This window comes from Hipposideros armiger, unplaced genomic scaffold, assembly GCF_001890085.2.
Source record: "Hipposideros armiger isolate ML-2016 unplaced genomic scaffold, ASM189008v1 scaffold_357, whole genome shotgun sequence".
Taxonomy (NCBI): domain Eukaryota; kingdom Metazoa; phylum Chordata; class Mammalia; order Chiroptera; family Hipposideridae; genus Hipposideros; species Hipposideros armiger.
The window spans coordinates 522,542-549,248 of record NW_017731707.1 but is presented as its reverse complement, the minus strand read 5'-3'; the positions used below and the strand labels follow the sequence as shown (position 1 = coordinate 549,248).

At 34.5% G+C, this 26,707-nt stretch overlaps 1 protein-coding gene across 1 annotated transcript in view; it reads right to left on the bottom strand.

The window, feature by feature from the left end:
* The window catches only part of RAP1GDS1 (Rap1 GTPase-GDP dissociation stimulator 1), a 122,521-nt gene that overhangs the window by 62,947 nt on the left and 32,867 nt on the right, over positions 1-26,707 (bottom strand). Inside the window, exons 3-4 of the mRNA XM_019661641.1 lie at positions 19,851-19,973; positions 14,731-14,856 (exon numbers count right to left, since the gene is read on the bottom strand). Coding sequence (XP_019517186.1) covers positions 14,731-14,856; positions 19,851-19,973 — 249 coding nt within the window. The remainder of the gene's footprint in view (positions 1-14,730; positions 14,857-19,850; positions 19,974-26,707) is intronic.

Sequence of the window (26,707 nt, the reverse complement as noted above, 5' to 3'; positions counted from 1 at the left end):
TGGTTCTGCACCAGTTTCTTTCAATTAGGTGATATTTATTTTGATGATTTTTAACAGATTAAACAAAATGTAGGTTTAGAGTTAGCTTTCACTAAATTATTAGAACATATTCTTATATCTGCAATTCTAAGAGCTGAACAATTTTTTTTTTAAAAGATTTTTATTGGGGGATGGGAACAGTGCTGGGGAATTGGGGGAAGGGGAACAGACAAGTTGCTGTCGTTTTGTTCTTCAGTCTAGTTGTGGAGGACGTTGCTTCACTGGCCCAAGTTGGCACCATCATTGCGCTCTTCCCGGGCGAGGCAGATCAGTCGCCGGCTTCTGGACGGCCGCTCATGCTGGCTGCTGGCTACACACGGTAGCCCATGGCAACCCACTGCCACAGGGGCTGCAGCCTATGCTGTCGCTGGCGACTCCCGGCAGCCCAGCTCCAGGTTTACATATCTCGATTAAGAATCTCAGAATTACTAAGGACCCCAACAAACAAGCAAAAACAGGCAGCAATAACAAAACTCAGAAAAACACAACCACCTTTGTTTGTCCCTACATCAGTGAACTGTCCTATTCTTTTCCCAGTTACTCAAGTCCCAAATCGAATCACTCTTGATTTCTCCCTTATTCTCATTCCTGATTCATCTACAACTCTAAATACTTCCCAAATTCTCCTGATGTTCTCCATCCTCACTACCATTACCATAATCCAAGTTGCCACTATCTCTTGTCTGGACTACTTCCAGTCTTAGAATTGGTCTCCATGCTTCCATACTTAACTTTTAACTTCCACTATTCTCAACCCACTTTCCATGCAGCTCCAAGAGTGATGTTTGTAAAATCTAAATCAGATTCCCCGTTGATGGCTTCTCATTACTCTAGGATGGTCCACATGGCATGCTATGATCTAGGTGTTGTTTATTTCTTCCACTTTACTGCACAACACTCTCCCTGTTCATTGCACCTCATATAGCTTAGTCTCTTTTCTATTCCTTGAACATACCAAGTTCTTTCTTCACAGGGCTTTGTAACAGCTACACTTCTATAAGGAATATTCTTCTCTCTAAATAGTTCATTCTCATTTTTAAGACTTCAGCTCTAATAACATCCTCAGAGAAAACCTTCTTCACCTTCAGATATTCTCCATTACATCACATTGTTTATTCCCTTGATACCAATGATCACAACCTGTAAATATCTTCTTTTTATGGTGTTTATTTATTATCTATCTCTTCCTGTGAAAGTCCCATAAGGATAGGGGCTCGCTCTTTTTTCCTCTATTATCCCATCACCTGGCACAGTGTCCTGAACACAATGGGCTCAACAATATTTTTTATTAAAATATTACACACACACACACCAAAGAATATAAACACACAGAGTAAGAATTTCCTGGGATTTAACCACCATTACTACTGGAAAAAAACACTCAAACCATATGACCCATGGTGTAGATACAGAGATTTTCTACAGGCAGGAACATAAATACATGTCTTCAATGACATAAAAGTATGTTTCTAATTTTAACCCACATAGTAGAGATAGATTTTTTTCCTATGTTGTATAGAAGGCTGATTAAAAGGAAGATTCAACTAGTTAAATCTTTGTTAGTTTATTGTTTTACCATGGTGGAATGTCTCTTGATTTTGATTTGCAATCCACAGCATCATAATACTGGATTTAAAATAAACACTGCAAATGATAAAAATTTATCCTCCAACACAGAAATTCTAACCTTTGAATCTATATGGTATAAATTTATTTTCCTAATAAATACATTTTATAAGTACAAGCATTACTGTATGTGAGCTATATATAACCTTGGAAGGGCACAATTATTTTTGATATTAAAAAGAGGGTCCTCATACTCCCCAAAGTAGTCTGCAAAAACTATAATCCTATTTCTGTTGTGGGTGCATGAAAAAAAAGTTGGTATGACAATGACCTAAATCATTAAGAAGAACATCATATTTTTTGTAAGTCAGACATATTGGCTATTCTGATGTGGATAATATAAATATTCTCATTAAATACACTGCTTTTCATTTTGCCAAGTGCTATTTTATTTTTCTGGAGCAGGGTAATGGTGAACAGACATACCTACAGTGTTTTTCAAGATGAAGTCAAAAGATATTTATGAAATCTACTGGGGAAGAAAATTAAATTCTGATACTTACATTTCCCCTTATAATTCTGCCAAAATAATGAATTTCTATTATGTACTTTAGACATATTCAAATGTTTTAAGCATTCAAGAGAAAAATTTGAACCCATCAACATCTTTACTGAAATTTAAAAAACAAGTTATTCATGATCCAGGTGCAGGTAAAATGCATGAAAGACTAGATACAAAAGCAAAAGCTATAAATAATACATCAGTGAAATTACAAAAATGAGTCATGATGAAAAAAACCACCATGACTGTTAAATACACATATTTCAAAAGAGAAGCATAAATCTTACAAATTTGTGCATTGTATTATATTCAGGTTTAAATTTTGCCTTTATGAAGGAAAACTCCAAATGTATTTATTATTTACATTTATAATGCAGGATCAGGAGAGGAAAGGACTAGTTCCACAGGTGCAGTTTAAAATTAGGTCACAGAGTGGCATTTGATGGGCACAGCTTTGGTGCACCTGCTGATAGTAGTATTAATTTCTGTAGTCTAATAGATTTCGCACATCAGTCAAAATTGTTTGACAATTCTTTTTTCAAAAAGCCTTTATATAATAGAGCATTCATAAATCACCATACATTTGCTAAAGAAATCATGAAAGTTACTCTATTCCCTACGTCTTTATACTATCATTTTATTAGTAGAACATTGAGTATCTGCAGTTATAAACAAGTAAGTTACTGAATTCGATTATTTCCATAAAATTACCTCAAATCACTTCTGAACAGCATTCAGGCAACAACATACATAATTTATTGCTACAATTTATTAGTCCAATTACTCAAGATAAAAATTAAATCTTGGGCCTGCCGAATGGCACAATGGTTAAGAACTGGCTTGGGACGCCAGAGGGCCCCAGTTCGGATCCCACATATGAGCGCCAGTGACACTGCCCTCTACAGCTAAGATGCTGAACAACAGCTCAACTTGGAGCTGGGCTGCCATAAGTCGCTGGCGATGGTATAGGCTGCAGCCCCTGCTGCAGTGGGTTGCCATGGGCTACCGTGTGTAGCCAGCAACCAGCGTGAGCGGCCAGCAGCCGCAGTGTGCGGCCGTCCAGAAGCCGGCGACTGATCTGCCTCACCCGGGAAGAGCGCAATGATGGTGCCAACTTGGGCCAGTGAAGCAACGTCCTCCACAACTAGACTGAAGAACAAAATGACAACAACTTGTCTGTTCCCCTTCCCCCAATTCCCCAGTGCTGTTCCCATCCCCCCAATTCCCCAATAAAAAAATCTTAAAAAAAAAAATCTTATTCCAATTATTTTAACTATACAAGATGCTTTTGTATCAAACCATTTCATACTTAAAAGAAATCATGCTAGACTATATGTATATGCGTGTATATGTCTCTATACATGTATATATAGTTACAATTTAGAATTTAACTTGAAAGGTACAAACATTTGTACCTCATTTATTCGATTAAGCAGGAAGAATGTGAATTATTCACCTTTAAATAGTATTTATTTTTTATATTTCCTCCCAGCCAAGGAAAACACTCCCAAGTTGTAATGGACAACTTTGATTAAAAACAAAGAAAATTCTTAATACTTCAGCTTGGTTACAAAGAATAAAAACGGAAAAATAAAATCAACATAATTAAGAGCAGAGTATAATATGTATTGACAGGGTTTCAATGAGCAGACTAGTTTTATGTTTAAGGGATCTAAATTTGACTTCATCTTTAACAGGTGAAATTAGGTGAAAAACCAAAAAAAAAATCTTATTTTTGCAGTTTTATAATTAGACTTTTCCCACCCTAGCTAAGTCTTGCTAATCAGGAAAGGAAAATTCCAAAGGCTTTTATTGCAATGACTAGGAGGAAACCAGGTATTCAAGGGACCAAAAAAAAAAATAAATAAATAAAATAAAATAAATAAATAATAATTTGGTAACCATAAATGGCTTTTTATTGAATTCAAGAAATATCTAATATTTGCAATGTGCAATGCTCCCTCACAAGTTGCCTCTACTTTCACATCTATAAAATTGGTAACAACTACTTGAAACTATTATTCCATCTCTTTTTAAAATTTTTTTTATTATTCCATCTCTTTAACAAGGCATTAACTTTTTAAACATAGTTGGAAACTAATCAAGCATTGGAGAAAAGCACTACATAATGTGCTCTTTGCTCTACAATTTTTATTAAGGTAAAAATAGATACAGGCTTAGATTTTAAAACATCATTTTAATAAGAGGGATTTGAATGTGATATCAAGTACAAAAATGGACAGATCATAGTTCCTCAAAGAGTAAATGATCCAAAGGGTTAAAGTATTTAACATGGCTTAAACCTGGTACAGTACTATGCAAGAACCATGCAAACTGATAATAAACAATCCGATCTCACTTCACATTTTAATTTCATTCTCTGCTCCAGTAAGTATTTACCACATGACACTTGGCCTACTATAATGGCTTCCTCTGCCTCACTTTTCTTCCCATTCCAATCCAAGTTATTGGGTTGTTGGAAAAGTCATGATGTATTTTTCTGTTGTTCATTGCAAAAATGTATCATGACTTTTCCGACAATCCAATATATACTTCTATGGAACTGAAAATATCAATTGCAAATAATTTTCAGTGGCTCTTTCCTGTCCACCCATCACAGTACAAAATAACTCCTTAGCCTGCATGCATTTTAAGTGCACAACAGAAGTTCTAACCACAACAACTACAGTAAGCTGCCACTGCCATTTGGTTATTTAAAAAAATTGTATCTTCATGACTGCCCATAACATGCCCCACAGCCCCAATTCTGAACTTCTCTCCCACACCACAAGTTTCTATCACCCTGCTGCTGACTTCTAGTTTATTGGGAAGATGGAGGCCATGCCAGAAACTTTTTTTTTTAACAGTGAACAAATTTTGTATTTAGAATTAGCCAGCTGGACTCCACTTAGATGATCCCAATTTTGTTGGCAACATCCAAAGCTTCATAGTCAGGAACCAGTCGAACATATGCCTGCTTCTCTCCATCAGGCCTGATCAGGGTGTTGACCTTGGCCATGTCAATGTCACAGAGCTTCTTCACAGCCTGTTTGATCTGGTGCTTGCTGGCATTCACATCCATCCACAATGAACACAAGTACTGTATATTGTCTTCTATCTTCCTCATGGCTGACTTGGTAGTTAGGGGGAACTTGCTGATGGCATGGTGGTCAAGCTGTTTTTCCAGGGGGCACTCTTCCGAGGATATTTGGACTGCCTTCAGAGCTGAAGTATCTTGGGCCTTCAGACAATGGGTGACAGACATGTGGATCTTCTTTTTTTGTGGTTGTGGGCGCCTTTCAGCACTGATTTCTTTGCCTTCAAAGCCTTTGGTTTGGCTTTGGCTTTGGGAGGGGCTTCTTTTCTTCACTTTTGATGCCATCTTCCCAGAAACTCTTGACTGCATTCTCTACTACCTTCAATTTTTTTCACACTTTCATCTATCTTCTGTTATTTACCTCTTAGGCAAAAATATCTTTTCCCATTCCAACCCTGTTTACTTGGGTTCATGATTTCATTTCTTCTTTTTTCATCTATGAACTTTCTCCATCAATTATCCCTCTAGGAAATGTACTCTGTCCTTGTCCACAGGGTCCTAGCCCAACGAATATGTTCCTGTCCCCACTACTCTGTATTACTCTTACATTGCTATCCTTGCCTCAAACTATTATTGTCTCTTCTTTTCTCATTAAACTTCTAAAAAGTTAATACTTCCCCTTCACTTCCTCACTATACACCATACCTCTTGAAAAGTTTACTTCCTTCTCCACCAGGCTCAAAGATGTTTTTAAAACATGAATGTCTGTTGATCAAATAATCAAAATTCAGCATCTTTTTGTTCTTGGCGGTACTTGGTACTGTTTACTACTCCACTCTTCAGAATCCAAAATAATAAATTTGTCTTAACACTTTCAGTGCTTCTTCACAAGCTCCCTCATTTCTTCTACACCCTAAATGTGGTTGTTTTCCTCACGCTTTCCTTCAAACATTTATTTCCATGGGTCAACCATCATTTTAAGTGCATGAATCCCATTGTGGTAACAGTACTTAACATTCAGCATGCCTCCAAACATATCCACTTGGTTGAGATCTCAGTATTTCTATTGTTGGTATTATCCAGATTTAAATTCTGGACTCATGGACTCCCTCCTCTTACCTGATTATCTTCTTGGATTCTTACACACACACACCCTCTTCCTTCCTGTTCTCTTTCATTTGTTCTTCAAGTTTAGGGGGTGGTGGGGGGAGGAAACCTTCTTAATTGGTTATTCTTCATTTAGTCCACTGTCCAATGTTTTTTAAGTAGGAATGTGCATTAAAAACACATAGGGAGCTTTTGCAGAATATATATGATAGGTTGGATTCTAGCCTCAGAGATTTTGATTTATGGGTTCTAGTTTGTGGCCATAAAATATTTTGAAAAAGTTCTTTAAGCATTTCAGATGCATACTACTTGTTATGCGTGTCTGCCTACCTTATAATGTACGTCTCTTTCCAGTTAACTTTCTGTATGGTATCAATTTAAGCACTTAAGTCTTGCACTCAGATACCTTCAATGGCTCCCCATTGTACAACCCCTTCTCCAATACAGGTTCCAGACATATCTCTCCACTATATTATCCACCTTTTAAAATGCTTTTCTGTGCGCCTGAAAAATCTCTTAACCTCTCCACAAGTCCAAATTCTATACAGATTAAATGTTTCCTTTTCTATGAACATCACTGGGTGAGCTCAAACACAAACGAGCTCCCTCCAAGAATTATATTGTGTATCCTCTTATAGCATTTATCATAGAGTATCTTATTTTTTACTTATTGATACACATGCTTCATTACCTTTAATTCACTATAACTTCCTTAAATATAGAAGACACTTTTGGACAATGAAACAGAAGTGATGATCAGCAACACCGTTTTTCCTCTCACATATTGGCACTGGTTTTCTAGAACAAAAGTAAATTATAAACTACTTCCAGGCTGATTCTGACTAACCAGAAATCTCACCTGAAGTAGAATCTTGTGGCCAACATAGAAATTCTCCTGAGACTAGGAATGCTAATGTCTAACCTATTACAATAAAGAGTTGGGTAGAAGGCAGAAGCTAGTAAGTTATTACCTGTTGATTACCTGTTCTGATGAAGGTCCCAAAAGTATGAATTCCCTCTCCCTAAATCTTATTTTAGGGTTGTCAAATTTTTGTTGATTTTTTTTCTCCTGAAAGTCAAATTTGAAGGGAGAAAAAAATAGAGGCAATTTTGTCCTCCACTTTAATTGCACAAACCCAGTAAATAAAAAAAATTATTGTTGTGGGTCATACTTAAAAATTTTTATATGTATGTGTATATGTATATAAGTATGTATTTATATTATATATGTATCTCTTTTCTCCTCACCTCCTCAAGCAGATGAGAGAATATATATGCTTCTTGGATATGAGGAGCTTTTTAAACTTTTTATTTTGAAATGAGAGGCTCACAGGTAATATATCATACAGAAAGATCCCATGCACCCTCCATTCAGCTTGCTCCAATGGTAACATTTACATAGTTCTAATATAATAGCAAAACAAGGAAGTTGACATTGATATAATCTACAGACCTTATTCAGATTTCATCAGTCTTTATATACACTTGTGTATGTGTGTGGGCATGTATGGTTCTAAGCAATTTTATCACCTAGATTAATGTAACCACCATCAATATGTGGTATTTTTAATTATTCACTTTCATGCAAATCAAAGATAAGCATTTTCGCAGTCTCAGAAAACAGAACTTGAATACATTATAGAAAACAAAAATTGAGTGGGTAATAATGAATGCTAAGTAGAATTGCATTTTGGTTTCAAATAAACTAGGAAATATATTCAAGTTAAAACTTCAAGTTTTTAAGTTGCATGCCTGAAGCAAGTTCAACTTCCAGAAAACAACACATTTGAGCTACAGTGTCAAAAAGTACTCATTATTATTTCTTGGATTCTGTTGAAGATTAGTATGAGAAACAATCATATGGAGAATATCTGGGCAATTTTTATAGAACCATTATTGAAGACGCTGTCTCTACTGCCAGCCTTTGCATATTTTTGCATATTTTAAGAGAGATGTGACTAAATCATCTAAGGAGCTAATGATATCCTGATGATAAATCTCTTTGAGAACTTGTCTCAACAATTTTTTGTTTGAAGAACTAGAATATTTCTCTTTAGCATAAAGTAAAAAGTACATAGCATACCAAAGTTGCTTTTTTTTTTTTTTTTAACCTTGGCTGCCTAGCAGCACAAATTAAATTAGTGCTAACTACGGTAAGTACATTATTGTATTATCCTTGATTATTACTAGATTTATTTTTGCCTCTCCTTATATGGCTTTTGGCCCTAATTATTTAAAATATCTTACATATGTTAGTGAATGTATTACATTATGTCACAGCATATTTTTTAGAAATAATAGATGTTATGAATTGAATGCTTGTGTCCCTTCCAAATTCCTATGTTGATATCCTAACTCCTGTGATGGTATTACAAGGTAATTAGAGCATGCAGGTAGAACCCTCATGAGTGGTGTTAGTGCCTTTATAAGGAGAGGAGCTTGCTTCTTCTCTCTCTTCTCTTTCTGCCACGTGAGGATACAAAGAGAAGGACATGGGCAAACCAGGAAGAGTGCCCTCACCAGATACTGAATCTAATGGTGCCTTGACTTTGGTTGGATTTCTCAGCCTCCAGAACTGTGAAAAATAAATGGTGGTTTAAGCCACCTAGTCTATGGTATTGTTTTAGCAGCATGAACTAAGACAAATGATCATACATAAATGCTATATATTTCCTTTGTACAGAAGTTCATAATTTCTATTGTACACCTATGTATAAACCTTTTTTAATCCACACAAATTCACTTTACCAATGAGGAAACTAAAATACAGAAAGATTAAATGTCCACAAGATTTGTTCCTTTGTGCATTTTATCTTCTCCACCATGTTAAAAGCTCTTTAAGGGTATGAACCTTTTTTAGAGATTATGATAGTGTTACAAAACAACATCTATTTCCAACTATGACTATGTATGTAGGACATCTTTATGATGGAGAATTTTCATGTGATAATAGCCATGATTACTGTCTTTAAAAGTAAATTTTATGTAGTTGTTTATTCTTATATACATGATATACTTTGAAAATAAACCCATTTATAAAATACAACAGATTAATTGATGAGAGTTGAAGAATCTTATTTATATACATAGTGGTTGATAATTCTAAAACTGAATACTGAAAAAATCAAGAGTATATATAGAGACCCACAAAACACTGTAATAATATAATGAATCAAATGCTTAATCTAATTTATATCACTGAAACATTTATTTTAAATGCCAGAAATAAATAGTTCCCTGTTGACTGTAACTGTAAATATATTTTGATTACTTAGGCAATTTCAAGTCATGTATTACATTAATACATATTTAACATCACAAAATATTATAGAATTATTGCTAATTCTTTTTCAGCATTTGCAGTAAGAACAATAAATTCTTTCTGCATCCATCACATAAAAGTAGTGTAGCATAGTTTGAATCACTAATATACAAATAGGTCCATGCATGTATTTGGGCATCCTTTCTATTTACACTTGAAGTCAATGAAATAAGCAATATTTATTTCACTTTATGAACACTGGCTTTGGCAAGCCTGATTACCGCCTCATTTTGAATATTTACTTATTCATCAGTGAGCAAGAATCCAATTTTCTTTGTATCATATACAAGGTGTGATCAAACAATATGGTGAATTTTACTGTAATTATTTTACTGTAATTATTACAGTAAAAGACCCACTGCCATTAATCCCACTCAAAATACTGCTCCAACCCCCCTCACTCCCCACCCTCCACCCCAGTTCAAACACACTTATCCATCCTATTGTTCTTGCCACTTTCTGAAACGGTTCTGGAAGTCCTCTTTCTTGTCTTTAGTTTCACTGTTGTGGCTGCCTTGATGTCCTGAATCCACTCATAACGTTTACCTTTCATGGTCATTTTGACTTTGGGGAAGAGTCAGAAGTCACATGGTGCCAGCTCTGGTGAATAAGGTGGATCAGGACACACTTTAATGTTTTTATTTGTTTGTTTGTTTTTTATCTGAGCCATCCTGCCACCTGTTGGCAGCTCAGCTCGGGCTGGGAATCGAACTGCTGTTGCTCAGAGCTTGCACTCTTGAGCGAGCTCTTAACCAACTGAGCCACTTGGCCTGCCCCTTAATGTTTTTATTTGACAGAAATTGCTGTACCAGAAGCACTATGTGACATGGAATGTTGTCATGATGGAGGATGAAACCGTTTGCCCATTTCATGTTAATGTATTGTTCATGATCCATGGTTTACAGCACACTTTAAAATACACTTTCTGTCAACCATAACTCATGCTTGACTGACTGCACCAAACAAGTTGAAACTTGTCACACACTGTTACTAAGGTTCGATGCGCCACTTCCTGTACTGAAGATTCCTGCCTTTCCGTTGGATGGCACTGGGCAGCAGGCAGCATTCACCGTATGTTTTGATCACAATGGAAAGGCTCTGTGTAACACATCGCTTCTGGTAGGGTAATTTCTGTCAAATAAAAACATTACGGTGTGTCCTCATCCACCTTATTCACTGGATCTGGCATCGTGCTACTTCTGGTTCTTCCCCAAAGTCAAAATGATTCAGGACATCATGGCAGCCATGACAGTGCAACTGAAGACACTCATGAAAGAGGACTTCCAGAACTGCTTCAGAAAGTGTCAAGAATGACGGGATAAGTGTGTTTGAAGCGAGGGACAATGTATTTTACTGTAATCTTTATTTAAACATTCACCATATTTTCTGATCACACTTCATAAGATAGTATATCATGTTTCTTTAAGTATGCATCTTTCCAATAACAGGACTAATTATATAAGAACAAGCATTAATTTTATTTCTATAAAGAGGCATGTTTATTTAATTTTAACATGTATTAACTTGAATTGTATATTATTCTTTCTGATGTATACAAAGGCACATGTATTTAACATCATGTAATCATTTTCTTCTAGCCCCTACTACATAACTCTTAACCAGTATATTCAATATCAATGATTTCCTAATCTCAAGTAGTAACATCTGTAAACAGAAAAAAACTCAGTGTCCCATCATTGTTTTATCCCTATGAATTATAAATAATGGTTGGGACTTTAACATGAAGCTCTTAAATACACTAAGGTCATTTAATGTATCAGCAATTTAAAATGTGCACAGCTATATAAACAAAACTATCACTGAAAGAGAGGGATTCTACAAAGATTACCATATAAGGAGAATTAAACAGGCCAAAGGTATTCATTTCTGAAATTTAATACTATTTTTCTTTACTTAAAATCATATTCCCTAGCATATCCCATCACAGCTTTGCCTATTTCTTTCCAAATTGAAATACAATTTTTTTTCCTCTTCTTTAATCTAAAAGATGTCAAACTTCTCAGAAAAAGTTCTTTGGGCAAAGATACAGAGCAAGAGTTTTAAAATGTTGCTTGTATCAGAAGTCTGTTTGGATACTTCTAAAGGGAAATCCATAACTGAAGTGCCTTAAAGGCTCTCTGGAAGAACAGAAAAACGACCAGGCATTTTAAACGAAATATGTTCCCCCTCAGTGGTTTGTTTCATCTCTCTATGCAAGAGGAAGACTGGGATTAAACACATTCATTAGCAACAAAGCCTTACTCCGTCCCATTTAGCAGTTACATCACATCAGTCTGTTACCTGACATTAGGATTATATAAGACAGTTTCCTCCCATTAGGAAGAGTTCCTAAAATGGCACTATCAAAGCGGGTACAACTGAAATCTGACCTACTTTTTTCAAAAGATTTCCACAGATTTAAATGAATATGCTAGCAAATATTTTACTTTTTAAGTGTCAAAGTAAAAACCTGTAATATATGCACACATTTCTGAAATTTTTATCTCTAGTAGTGAATTCTTTATAGTACTTTCTGTATATATTGCCTTTACTAACTATTATAAGTCTAGTATCATTCTGAATAAATCCACACTAAAAAAATTATTCATTTGGAGTACTTTTACAAAATGTAATAAACTGATTTTCCGACTGGTATGTTTAATAAAACACAAATGTGAATTTTAAAACATGTTATTTGTAAGAAAAATACTTCTTGTATTTACGAGACTATCTCATGTACATTTTTCTATTATCCTTTTAAGAATGAAGCATTACATTCTCGAGAGTGAAGAAGGTTAATTAATTAAAGTAGAAGACATCCATTACTTTTTAAAAAGAGAAATCTAATTTCTGAGTTCTTTCAAATTCCCAATTGTCATAAAAAATAATGAGAAATGCATTTCAAGTAAATTTGCAAATCAACCGCACAGCATCACATTTACAGACTTTTACGTTATCCTTGTAATTCAAACATAGATGTATGTTTCCTACAATTATTCTGGAGAAATCACTAAGAAATTCACCAAGCTTTAAATTCAAATAAAAGGGTAAGAAGTCATACAGTCTTATGGATGTTAGATGCATAAGACACCAGGGCACAACGGACACATTTTATTACATTATTTACAGTAATCCATCACTTCCTATATTCATTCATTTTTTTAAGACTACTAACTTCATTTTCTTTAAATAAGGTTTAAAATTATAAAAAATAGCCTGTATTCAGTATGCTTAATTTTCCACTTAACTATCATTTCCATTGAATTAAATGAGAATGAAGTGGTTATAAATAAATGAAAAAAAGTTAATTTCATAGCCTAAAGCACCTCCACAGATTGTATACCTCATACGAAGAGAGTAAATAGATATGATAAACACTATAATAATGGACTGCAGTTTCATCAAAATTATAATCAGATTAACTAGACGTTTATTACTCTAACTTCAAGGTTCTTTAGAGTACACAGGAAATAAAATTATTCTGTGCTCATAAAAACCATAACACTATGAAATAATAGATCACCATGGATGTTTCTTCCATTTTACCAATATTACGTGAAACTCTAAGACAAAGGTACACAAAACAGATAATATCTTCTATGTTCAAACAACGTGTAATCCAAGAAAAACTAAACTGAACAAGGATTAAAGGATACTTTTGATAGCTTTAAGTTCTAACAATAAACACAGAAAAAAGGAGACGAAGAAAACCAGTAATGTGCAACGCTCTCCCAGTACCTGCCATCAACCTTTGACAATCACTCTGCAGAGGTCTTTATGATATATATTGTTTAAATCAATATATATAAAATATACATTAAATATTTCATTCTTGAAAGCTAACATTATAAGCTATGGTGTTCAATAAAAACCTAAATATGGTGATGGAAAGTTATAAACATAAAGCATCAGAATTCTGTAAATAAAGCTAACACCCTAGGATAAAAACAACAGGAATGAAGAAACAGATAGGTACGTTTATAAGCAGTAATGGTCACTGGAAACTGCAAGTTAAAATTCATATTAAGACATCCATGTCCTCACACATAATAGTTAATGTTCCAGAAAAAGGAAGGAGAGGAGAATAAATGAGGCTAGGCTTACCACTACTGCTATAGACAAATTAAAAGTGAAAGGTGTAGTTTCAACCTTTTTTCTATTTTTCTTTTATCATAAATGAATATGTTTATGACCTTATTACATACCTGGCTTATAATCCACAAATCACTTTGGAAGCACTGCCTATTATAAAAGGGCTTTGTCTTCTGTGTTTATAACAAAATATAATTTCACTTCCATGTGAGTTATAAACTCAATGGGGAAAATAAGCAATAAATTATCTTAGTTAAACAAATGGAACTAAATTCCTAGGAGACTTTAAAGGTAAAATATAAAATATGTGATTTAGGCTCAGAAAATAGAAATCTAAGGAAAATCAGGATAAGCCTAATTAAATTAAACATTCTCAAGATTTTTCTGTATTTTGCTTACATATATATGGGGAAGTAAAAGTAGAAAATGTAAAATTTTTGTAATATACCCACATCCAAGTTCTTGCTTTCTCTTTGCCTAGCAGAACAGTGTATTATAGAAAGTGGTGAGGATGACAATGACATTATGACAAATAGGAATGGCGTCAATGTAGATGCAGTAGGCCAATCTAGCTTTTGAGAAGATAATGGTTTTTATGAATGGTTTCACTGAATTGCAAGTAATTAAAAATGTATTTGGACAGACGTAGAAACTCTAAAAAACTATGTTCTCATTCAAAGATAGTACTTTAATAAAACCTAATAGAAAAGATATACATATATATTTAATTAACAGCCCAATTTCTTAGAAATTGACTTACTTTCCTTGGAAAATAAAATTTTCAGATAGCAGAGGAAAAGAATTCATTTCCTATAACTTCTTAGATAAGAACACTATGGCCCAAATTTCCATCGGTTCTGCTAAATAAGCAGAGCTAAGTCATACCAGCCCATGTTAGTGTCTTAGCTTAAAAAAGACAGTGCTAACACTAAAAGAGAATTAGTGTGAAAATGATAATTCTTAAAGAAAAGTTTATAAGTGTACCACTGATATTTGAACACTTACGGCTATCGTAGCATATGTTTCCTAGAGCCCTGCCCGTTTGAAGCAGCACTTCCTGGTCTTTGCTATGTAGCAGCTGCACCAGTGGGGAAATCAACCCAGCATCCACACATGGAGTTCGCATAAATTCTGAAAATAAGAAACATATTTAATTAAAAACCTAAAGACTACAAATTGCATAAATCATGTCCCTTAATAAAATAAATACCTACAATTAAAATGTGTGAGGTGGCTTACTATTTGAAGAGTACATTTCTGTTCAAAAGTTCCATTACAACCCGACTACAGACTTCATGAAATAAGTACACAAAAATGAGTGGGGTCATATTTTCCTTAGCTGGTAGCCTCTGCCACAAACCAAAAGGATTTTAATTAACCTTCATGATACCTAGTTTATCACCATCTTCTTATAGGAACTGGATGTGCTTAGGAAGCAGCATGTGATGATGGAAACATTGGTAATGGCCTTTCCATGAGCCTGATAATTAAAGTACAGCAGGTCCTCAAATAACATCGTTTCGATCAATGCTGTTTTGTTTTAATGTTGATAAGATGCAGTAGGAACTTAACTATTTTTATATCAAATTAGCCTATGGTAAATTGGTTTTGTTATATTTATCAGGAATATGTTTAAAATAATATGTATTATCTACCTATCAATTTATGTATCTATCTATCTAAAATATTTTGGAGAGGTACAGAATGGCTGTCAGGGTCATCCTTATTCAAAGGAGTTCCCACTACATACATCCCTAGTTCACACCACATGAACCTGTTACCTGATCACAGCTGGTTGGACTCTGACTCAAGTTCAGCCTATATACAGGCTGACCAAGAACGTATCAAATGGTTTAATTTCAAAGATCTGCTAAACGGGCAATGGTGACAAACTAAAAAAAAACAAAACTCAGATCTTCTCTCTTGGCTATTTAAGCTCCAGAACTGAAAAGTTCTTGAAGGGTGGAGAAAAGGACTGTTAGGAAGAAGCTAAAACAAAGATATATAAAGAATGACAGTGAGTAGAAATCAAAGTCAGTGGAAGCCTTTAGGCAACAGAAGGCAAGGAACTATTAATTTTTTGTAAATATATATATGCCTGTCTATACAAGATGAAATTCATATGTGTTTGTATAATGTGTGGACTTCAACCAAAATATTCAATAATTGCTTGCTGATTGAATGAATATTTCTATTTCTTTCTAAATCCAGTGTTAATTCCTTTCTGTTTTGCTTATCCTTTCCCAAACCTTGTAAATTACATACTCATTCAGCAGCATCATAAAGTACAACCTGTGATAAAAAACACAAATTTTTTTTCTATTTATTACACTGAGATTTATAAAATCTGCTTTTTATAAGTCTACTTATCAAATATTTAAAAACCTGACATATATGAATCTATCCCATTTTCAGCTACCTGAAAGAATAAAATGTATATTATTAAAACTCTTTTTAACTCTATAAGCCAAATAAAAACACTGAGAAACACTGAGTGTTAGTCTACTTTAACGTTTGTGAGGCTGAGTAGTAATATATATTCGGTTTTGAATTTTCTCTAACAATCTCCCTATAATTAACTTTTTCTTTAGAAAAATTATTTTTCTTTAGGAAAACTGAGACATGTATATTAAAAAAGTGACTTTTATGAATTGACATTTTTCATTCATGCTTTGTACTGCCTTTTAAAAAAGAACACTGATAAGTGTAACTAATTCTTATAAAATGACTGAAGCTTCCAACACTGAAGTGTCAAGATACACTTTAAGCTACCTGACAACATGGTGTATTTTTTTCACATCTCAATTTATTACTAAACAATTTTTCTAGAGCATACATATATTTTATACAAAAATAAACATATACTTGCTATGGAGTAGAGGGCAAAAGTAAAATAAATAAATTTACAAGACAAAACAGGATACTTCCATGTTTCTGGTGGTGCCCTCCCTAGTCCATCCTGGGTGTATACTTCCACTCTTTTGTTGAGAGCATTCAAGTGGAAAGGACTGACAATACGATAAAGTGTAGATAGGGGGAAAGCATACTGTTGATCCAAACTAGTGATTCCGTATTACTTTAGACAGAGATCTGGTTCCTAGGCTTTACAGATATCAGAATCACCTGGAAGACTTGTTAAAACAGATGGCTGGGCTCTTCTCCTAGAGCTCCTGAGTCAGTAAGTTTGGATGAGAGGGTCCAAGATTTTGCACCTAACAAGCTTCCTCTGATTCTGATGCTGCTGGTTCAAGGCAGGGAACCAGTGTTTTGCAGGAATAGATAGATGTAAAGTGGTTCAACTGTTGTATGCTTTTACATATTTTCAACTTCAGTTATCAGCCTAATCTTTCAGGTCATATGCTGCTATCTCTGCACTCAGACCACTGGTACACTGTCCACGGCTATCATAAAATCTCATTTACTGAAGAGAAGTGAAAAAAGAGGAAACAAGGTGAAGCACAAATTCCAACTACTATCACTTAAGTGTCGGAATCCCAGCTCTATCACATACTAGCTGTGTGAAAACAGGCAAATCTCTCTGTTTTCTCACGTGTATAAAATAACCCTCTCTCATATGGGGTTGTTATGAGAATTTGAAATAATTTATATAACACCTGGCACAATGTAGGCACATAACAGCACCTAGTTTTAAGAACTTATCATCATTATTATTAGATAACTTGTGAGTACAATTCCGAAAAAAAGAAAATATTCAGGATACTTTCTGTCTTGCTTATTTTTCCTTTCCTCAAACTAGTCTTAAAACTATTATATAGGGAACTACTTTATTTGAAAGATATCAAAAATTTTTACTGTAATTTTTGGTCATAGTTACGCTTCCACATTAGACCAGCCCATGGAACCTCTTACTAATCCTTTGGATTTGAACATCAGCACACGGTCAGGGGTGTTAATTTGTATTTATTTCTTTTTTTATGTGAAAATTTAAACAAAATTATATTTTATGATTAATTAGAATCTAAGAAGTCTATTCTAATAGTTTTCCCGTGTAGTTATATAAAGTGCACAGCAGAGTGAAGAAGAACAAATCAACTTCCCATCTCTTTTGTCCTCTGGTTCTAAAATCGTTTTACATTGTCAAGTATCTAACAAAAAGAAAAAGAAGTCCATTTAATATACTCTGTTGTATTTCTGAAGAGATATATTTGTTTTAAAAAGAAGACTCGAATCCACTTTCTCAGTCAGTCACTTAAAAAAACAATGTGGTGATGAAGCAGTAAAGAACCATTGAAATGTATCCCATTTATTTTAACCAGTAGAGGTTAGTGACATGCCCCTAAAAATCCTCTGATTAAAAACTATAAATGTTAAAAAGTCTATTATTATGTTGTAGAACATAATTGTCCTCTGCTTAGATTATTACTAGAACCAACCTCTAGCAGCAAAGTTATCATGAAATTCTGACAAATTATTATGAGGACTGATATTATTAAGTAAGATTGTGGAACGGCAATCCATTTCACAAATATGTACTATCCAAAGATCTGAATCTGTGCTATAGTGTGTGTGCTTAATTTTAAGAGAAAAGATTTTAAGATAAAAATTGATTTCTGGAAATCTCTACTGTGATTCTAATGAGATTAAAAATAAACTATTTGATCTTAAAAATCAAGTTGCTTTGCATGTAAGAAGATTCAGATAGTGGTTTTTCTAGGTCAGTCAGGGGTTGGCAAACTGCAGCTCGCGAGCCACATGTGGCTCTTTAGGTATATACATGTATGAATTTTTCTTATTTTAATAAAGGTATAATTAATATTATTACTTGTAATAATATTACTTTAAATTTTCATTATTTGTAAAAATATATTTATGGCTCTTGAATAATTTTTAAATTGTTGTGAGAAACAGGATTGTCTTTTCCATCTCAAAAGTTTGCCAACCCCTGTTCTAGGTTAAGAAACCATATCTGGAAGGGTTCCATTTTCAAACATCATCTGCTTCAGTAGTTCTTTCTTGTCCCAAGGAAATCACAATCTATTCAGAGCAGTTCAAATCTGCTTGAGGTACACTAAACACTCCAAGACCTCTGAATATTTATGAGCAGCTCGAATCCAAAGCATAGCATAGTGAAAATACAAATACAATAGCTTAGTTGTGACCTACAAACAATGGCCAGTTTTCAGTTAACAACCAAACAATGATTTACCAATATAGAAAACCTCATTGATACCTGAAAAGCATTTTGAGAACCTCTAAACAAATGGAAAAATTTCATGGCAATTTCCTTTTTGGTAACACACATACGAACAAGTTCTTTTACTGGTACTTTACCATGCCACCTGCCATAATGATGATACAAATGAGGCCCGAACTTTAAAATTTCTTCTCTTTAAGGTATGACATTTGTAACTTACTAAAATAAAAGGCCTAAAAATAATATCAACAGATAAACTGAGGCACGCTAAAGGTATTACATTCAGTATGGTCTTCCCTTATGTTTAAAAACTGCTAAAGAAGGATTTCTCAAACTGGCTGAATTAAAATCATGGGCAAATATTTCTACAATAGAATTCTTCCAAAGAATCTCTCATTAGATAGAACCTCCATGTAACGGGGTGGGTTAACTATCACATCATCTAAGCTCTGCTGTCATCGTTGTTTTTCCAGACTATTCTTACATGGAAACTTGAAAAATGTGAAGACAGAAAACAGAACACACAGTCCAACTGCTCTGTTGCAGTCAAGTGCCAATGTCAGTAGGATTGCCCGACTACAAATAAATAGCATACCTGGGTATAACACAAATCAATATATACACTGACAAAGGTAAGTTCTCCTGAGACAGTAAGATGAATGACTCAGTGGCAAGCTCAACAGTCCTGTAACCAAAGTAATAAACCATACAGGTGCCACAAGAACTAGCAGCGCTTTCCTTTCATTCTACCCTGAAGGAATGGAATAGCAAATGAGAACTGTATGAACAGAATGACTACAATCATAGTCATTTTAAACAATTACATGGAAAAGGTCAAAGAAAAGAGAAATAGAAAAAATAAAAAATGTCTAATCTACAAAATTAAAACATAAATTAATAAAACATACTGACAAGTAAGGTGTAAAACTGAAGATGTTCCCAGCAGAAAAGTTCTTGAGGAAAACCTCACCATTTTTGGCTACTTCTGCTATGACGTTAGCTACTTTGGCTGTGCACGGAGACTGTGGAATCAACAGACTGGCAAACAGTTGAAGTATTCCACTTCCTTGGATTTTTTCACTTGTTTCCAAATCTGAAAGAGATCCATACAAAGAGCTTCAATGAAAATCTTCAAAACTAACACTGACAACTTTATATATAATACATTCTTCAAGAATTTTCACCATCCATAATAGGAATTTGCCCAGTATACATTCAAATGTATGTATTTACATAAAATTACCTTCAGTTCCACAGCTGCTTTTGAGTTATCTGCACAAAGCACTCTGTAATGCAATCTTGTGTCTATCTCCAGTCAGATTATAAAGGAACCCTTTTGAATATACCATTCATATACCAAACTTACTTTTCATTGTTAGTTCCAACACTGTCTATTCAGAGTGGAATGCTTTTTTTTCTCCTTCCCTTCTGAATTCTATAATGGCGTGTGTGTGTGTGTGTGTGTGTGTGTGTGTGTGTGTGTGTGTGTGTGTAGAAATTATGGTTTCCTACATGCTATCACAATTTAAAAAAATAAATGGCAATTAAATGGGCAAAAGCTCACCTTATATCATTTTATATGGAGTGATAAAAGAAAGTATACAGTTCCATATGATTACTATGTTTTTCATACAGCTGTTCAAACCACCACTAATGAAGAGAAATAGTAAACAGCAATACGGCCATGGTATTCAGAACTCGATTTGGTGACACAGAAATTCAAAAGGCTCCTACTTCTTTCCTTTCCTTCTTTTTAAAATACAAATAAAGAAACTTCCAATGAAACCCAGCTACTTCACATATCTGTTATGAAAAGTATGACCTATTAAAATAAAAAAAATATAAAAACACCAGGAATGATGATGCAAATAAAGAAAAGCACAAGGAAATAAAACTTAAAATGATTATTTGGCACTGAAGAGGAATTGCATGTGTTTAAAGATAGACTGGCTCATTAAATATTCTATTTCAATTTGTTTCTATGTATTGTTTCTCTATATCTTTTACATCCTTTGGATATAGATACAAATAAGAGAGAACTCTAAAGATATCTTGTTAAGTAAATAATAGCTGATGTGATCAAGAGATTAGGAAAATCATTATTAATAGAATAATCTGAGAAAGTCTACAAAAAATAATGTATTTCTTTAGTAAGTGCTGATCAGTGCACTGCTTTTCCAACTGTGGGTCCCAATCCATTAGGAACTCTGAAATGGACTGGTGAACAAGGACCAGCAATTTCTTGTAAAGAGAAGTGGAATTAACAACACCTGCAACAACAAAAGAATAGAAAAAATTTTGCCCATAGTAAGATAAAACACAGTTAGTGAAATGTTATTTGAATTATATGAATGCACGTGCATGTGTAACTGTATGTATATGCCTGCTATATGTAAAATTATTTCTAATCATAGGCTCTGGTAAAAAAAAAAAATTCAAAACCACTGTTCTGTGTACCGCTTGACTACCCAGGATTCTGGGTTAAAGAACCATAACACTCTTAAGGTTGTCAGAAGAATCTAGAGTTGTCAAATGGTGGACGCAATAGAAAATTATATGGAAACCTATACTTCCATGGATTTATTATTTTAAAAAAGTCATTTGCAATTAGTTTATATATGTGTGTATGTATGTGTGTGTATATATGTTTATCCATGACATTAATACTACAGATCAAATAACCAAGATTATCAATGCTGAAACTTCATCCATGCATTTCCTCTTCCTAAATAAGCCTTGTTCATTTTCGTATAACTAGTACTATTGTAGCTTCTTACATTTTATGTACTATAACAAAATGGATATTTTGGAGATAATTTAAAACAATCTTATTTATTAGGTGAAGAAATAGAAGCCTAGAAAGATGAAGTAAATTTGCCTAACGTCACCAATCATACTAACCAGAGAGCATAAATGGCAACTTCAGAATCTACTCAACTACCAAATCAATATGTGTGTCATCTGGTAACCACCGGTGTTATTTTTTAGAACAGAAAACTTACTTAAGCTTAAATAGATGAAACCTGTCCTTTTGTATGCTGTCACTTACTATATCTCTTAGGATTCAGATTATTACAAACATAATGTACTATGATGGGACATAAACACAGCAGCCTTTTCAGCAAGCCCCTTTATAAAACATAATGTGCCTTTTGGCTTTTATTTTGTTTCACGGACTAAAAAATAAGTTTCTCGGTACCACCTGAAGCTCTGACACCAAATTTCCATTAATTAATTTTTTTAAAAAACAAGAACCCAAAAATAACTGAACCCAATTTGCCATATTAAAATCCTTCCTTTTCTGACCATTGCTACCAGAAGATGTACAACCTTGGAATGCTGGGGCACAGTGCCCCAGGGGTCTTCTCCCACCATCTGTTGGTGCAGGAATGAGAGCAAGAGTATGTGGCAGAAGGCATGAATCATGATTAGATGTGACACGGAGGCATTTGAGTGTGTGGAGGTGCGCAGTTAACTGCAAATCACCCATGCATGTCTCAATTTAAATATAACTGAAAGAATGGTTCAACATCAGGGCTGAATGTCACGGGCAAGGTGAAAAAAAAAGAAAACAAGATAAAATTCTTGTACTCTGATAAGACTTTCTACAGATTACAACCCAAGGAATTAGGAGAATAGTTATACTAAGGTGAATCAAGAATTTGGGAATAGTATTTTTTTAATGCTATTGTCAGAGAAATGAAAGGAATAAATATAATCTGGGTTTCTCATATACATCTGATTTACAATTTATAAAGATCTAACAGGAATTCTATTTTCCGGCTGGCATGTGGATTTCTACATAGGCTTAGAATTTAAATTAAACGTCTGGGAACTACCTTCTTTCCTTTGGCACAAAAACAAAGAACCAAATGCTGCTTATCACTAAAACACCCCTGTTCAATAAATAATTACCGAGTTTCGGTCTCATTTCTTATATACTTTAGGCACTGGCATTATACTGCACCTCAAATGTATATTTATCTGTGAAGCTAAAAGATGTTCTCAGATATCTGTGATTACCCTTGAAATGATTTTAAAAGAGCATTGAGAGTAAGAGGTTAGTGTTCGCAGGTCTAAACGAAGGGCCACTTGTAAAAAAAAATCAGGCACTATGCTGAGGCGTCCTTAAAAAAGATAGGCTTTTCATTATCTTTAGCCAGACTACTATTGACATTTATCTACACTCCTTTTAAATGTCTGTAGGAATCAATTCAATATCTTTCTCCCCCTTCACATTTAGGTGCGGTCATAAAAATGTTTGAGTATGCCCACAAATTACAGGCGGCTGGCAGTCCTTGAATTTTGAAAGACCCATATATGATGGGCAATTGCTATTCTAAAATAATATCTATGGGAGCTACTGCAGCAACCCTATCCATCACAGTAGCCCTTGCAGTGCTGCTAGCATTGATTCTGTCCCTGCGGTCCTATGTCCACACGCCACCTGACCTCCCAATGGCAACAGGCAGCTTTGTCACAAAACTGCCAGTAACAGAAAGAAAAAGTGGCCAATTGGGTCAGAGGAACTTGAAACAAGAGTAAATCAAGAAGCTAGGCTACAGTGCCATATGGGGAGAATTTAGAGCATGGCTCAGAACTTCTCAAGCCCAATAACCTGGCAGAAGGGAGGGAGTAGGCAGAATGGGAGGGAACTCAAAATTCAAGATATGGCTTGAGGAAGGCTAAGATTCCCAACAAAGCTGCCAAGTAAATACATTAAAATAATTGACTTTAAATACCAGGAGGGGTTTTCAGGTATGCTACTACAATTAGTAGAATTTATTATGTTATGTTAGCATACAGGTTTCATGAGGATAAATAATGAAAAGCACTTGATAACCGATTTATTATAAACTCCAAGTTAGAAAAACAAAAATACTGACTGCTATTACTGTGACTCTCTTAGATTAAACATGTACTTGGATAAATTGACAGTCTTGTTTTAAAATAATAAAAAATGTTTGAAGTGTTATGGATGGGAAGAGTAAAGAACTGGTTGGTGTCTTTATAGTACATGTCCAGGGGATCCTTAGGACAGACTCTGAAGAGAACACTCAGATTTGTGGTTGACTGCAAGGACCAGACTATGACTCAAAGGGCCAGGTGTAGCCTTGTTTCTGGGGAACCATGTATTTCTCAAGGAGTACATTTTTAGAATACAGTGTAACTAGAGACCTGGTCCTGTGCCCAGGTGATCTGATTTAAACCCAAAGCTGCTTTTACTGCCACAGAGACAAGTCCCAAATTCTCTCTCCTTTTATCCAACTGAAAATAAAACATTTGTTCTCATATACCATAAACACCTCAAATTTAACATTCCCCAAATCAAATTTATCCTCTTTAAATTCATTCTGGTCTCTATCACAGTGAAAGGTAGGAAACCCATCTAAGTTAGAGGCCCTACAATGACTACAAATTTTTCTCTTTGAGTAAATGCCTTCTACCACCCACATTTAATCAGAATGTTAAGTTCCATGGATTCCATCTCACTAGCATCTTACATATCTATCCTTTCCTTTCTACATTCACGGTATGCCAAGTCCTTAGTTCTAATCTTTGTTAAGTGCAACAACCTCCTCAAGAGTCTCCCTAAGTCTAGCCACACACCCCCTCCCACCATACCTGTCATCTACAAAGATACCAGAATAAACTTCTGGAAATGCAAATTTTATGTTACTCCCCATTTTAAATCTCTAAATAATCCTCCATAACTTTTAACTAAGCATTCAAGCACATCCATAATACTTCCCCACCCTATCTCCTGATGCTCCTCCATTGACATCCAACACTCTTGCCATGCTGCATTACTTACAGTAACTCAAATTTATCATCTTATTTCATACCTCTCAGAAATGTCGCACCCTCCACCCCACCCCACCACCACCACTTCAGCTAATTCTTATTCAGCTCACAGTGTCCTCATTTAAAGGTACCTCACTGATATCTGACTACCATAACAATGCTATGCTATATTTATATTGAGAGCACTTTAAAAAAAAATTTCAAAGCATTTTCAAACATATTATCTCTTAGCTTTTAAAACAGGTCATGTGAGATAGGCCTGAGAGGCTCTGTTTTCTTCATATCACAAATAAGGCCATAAGATAAGATCATACAGGAAAAGGAACAAGAATCATTTTCCTCATTCCTAGTCCAATGCTTTTCCCATCATAACTGTTATTTAGAAGATATATGGTCATGGAAATATTTTGACCAGATTTGCCAAGCTATTATGTAAAATAATTTTTCGTTTCACATATGTTACAGGAGTAAGGACTACAGTGAGGCAACTGAGTGATAAAGGGATGCATGGTATTTTGAGATAGATAAATTGAGGCAGTGACTGAAGGAGAGAAAGAGAACTGAGTACACTCAAAGGGAAGCAGGTTTTAAAAAGATTTAAAACACATAAGAGGAATATGCTAGGATTAGAGTTAAGGGCCTGACAAATGAGAAATTAATGTTTGTAAAAGAAAATGGAAGTATATGAAGTGGAGCAGGGGGAAATTGATAAAATAATATTTCTTTCACCAATGAGACCCTTCCCCCCACCCCCCAACTAAGGATTTTAAGGAAATAAAAGGTATATGGGACGCAGGAAAGAAAAGGATGCGTGCAGTCATGAAAAGAAAGACAGCAAAACAAAGACCCATCTTACACAATGACTCACTATCAGAAACAGGTCTTACTAAAAGATGAAGTTGTGAGTCATTTTATAAAATTACAATAAATGATTTTGACAGTCTTGCAGTCATTTCACTTCCAGGGATAATGTGAGCTGTGGGAGTGACAAAAGTTATGTGTTTGGAAATCAACACACTAGAATAAGCACGGAGACCTGTTAGTTTGACTATATTCTTTAAAATTACCAGTAACTAGGTCATTAAGTAGTTGCCAAAAAATTAAGCGTTGTATGGTTAAAAAATAAAAGAAAGATATTTACTGAGAAAATAAACACCAGGAGGAACTGTGTTAATGATTGTGGTAAAAGGAGAGTATATAACTAGAATTGTTCACCTAGAAGTTAAAGTCATTATTGAAAAAATGGTCCCTACAAGTACATGTGGATTTGCTCACTTTCTAAGAGAATGAGGATATAGTACAACACAGTAAAGGAATATTTTCAGTAAAAGAGCCGTCTTCATCCTACTGTGAAATATCTTGGGGGAAAATATGAAGTAAACAAAGCTAAAGAGATTTAGCATCTGTAGGACTCTTTGAAGTCCTTAATTTGTTAATGTTTACCATAAGCCTACAGGGTTATACACTGTTTTTCATATAAACAAATTATTTTCTAATGGAGCATCTTAAAAAAAAAGAGTGACACAGGAAACAACGTAAGGAAATACTACTCTATGCAAACAAATCAATGTGATGCAAAATTTACTCTACTTTCCTAGGAAAACAAAAACAAACAACAAAAAGATACACAGAAAAGGAAAAAAGGTAAGAAGCCACTTAAACTTGACATTACTGTAATCTTGGCCAAAGGAAACAGTTAAATATTAATAGCTCACAGTATCATCGTAAATTAAGATGTAATTAAGAAAGGTCCAACAATAGATGTCACCTCTTGTGATCTAGCCATCCAAAAGAACATTATATAATCATTAAAACATCATTTAAAAAAATATTTAACATCATGGGTGAAGGCTCAAAAATATGTTTTTAAAAATGGAACCTATGTTTACATAGCATGGTTCAAATTTTATAACATAAAGCAATTATAATAAAAATTTATTTTTCGGGCTGGCCGAGTGGCGTGATGGTTAAGAACTGGCTTGGGACGCCAGAGGGCCCCGGTTCGGATCCCACATATGAGGG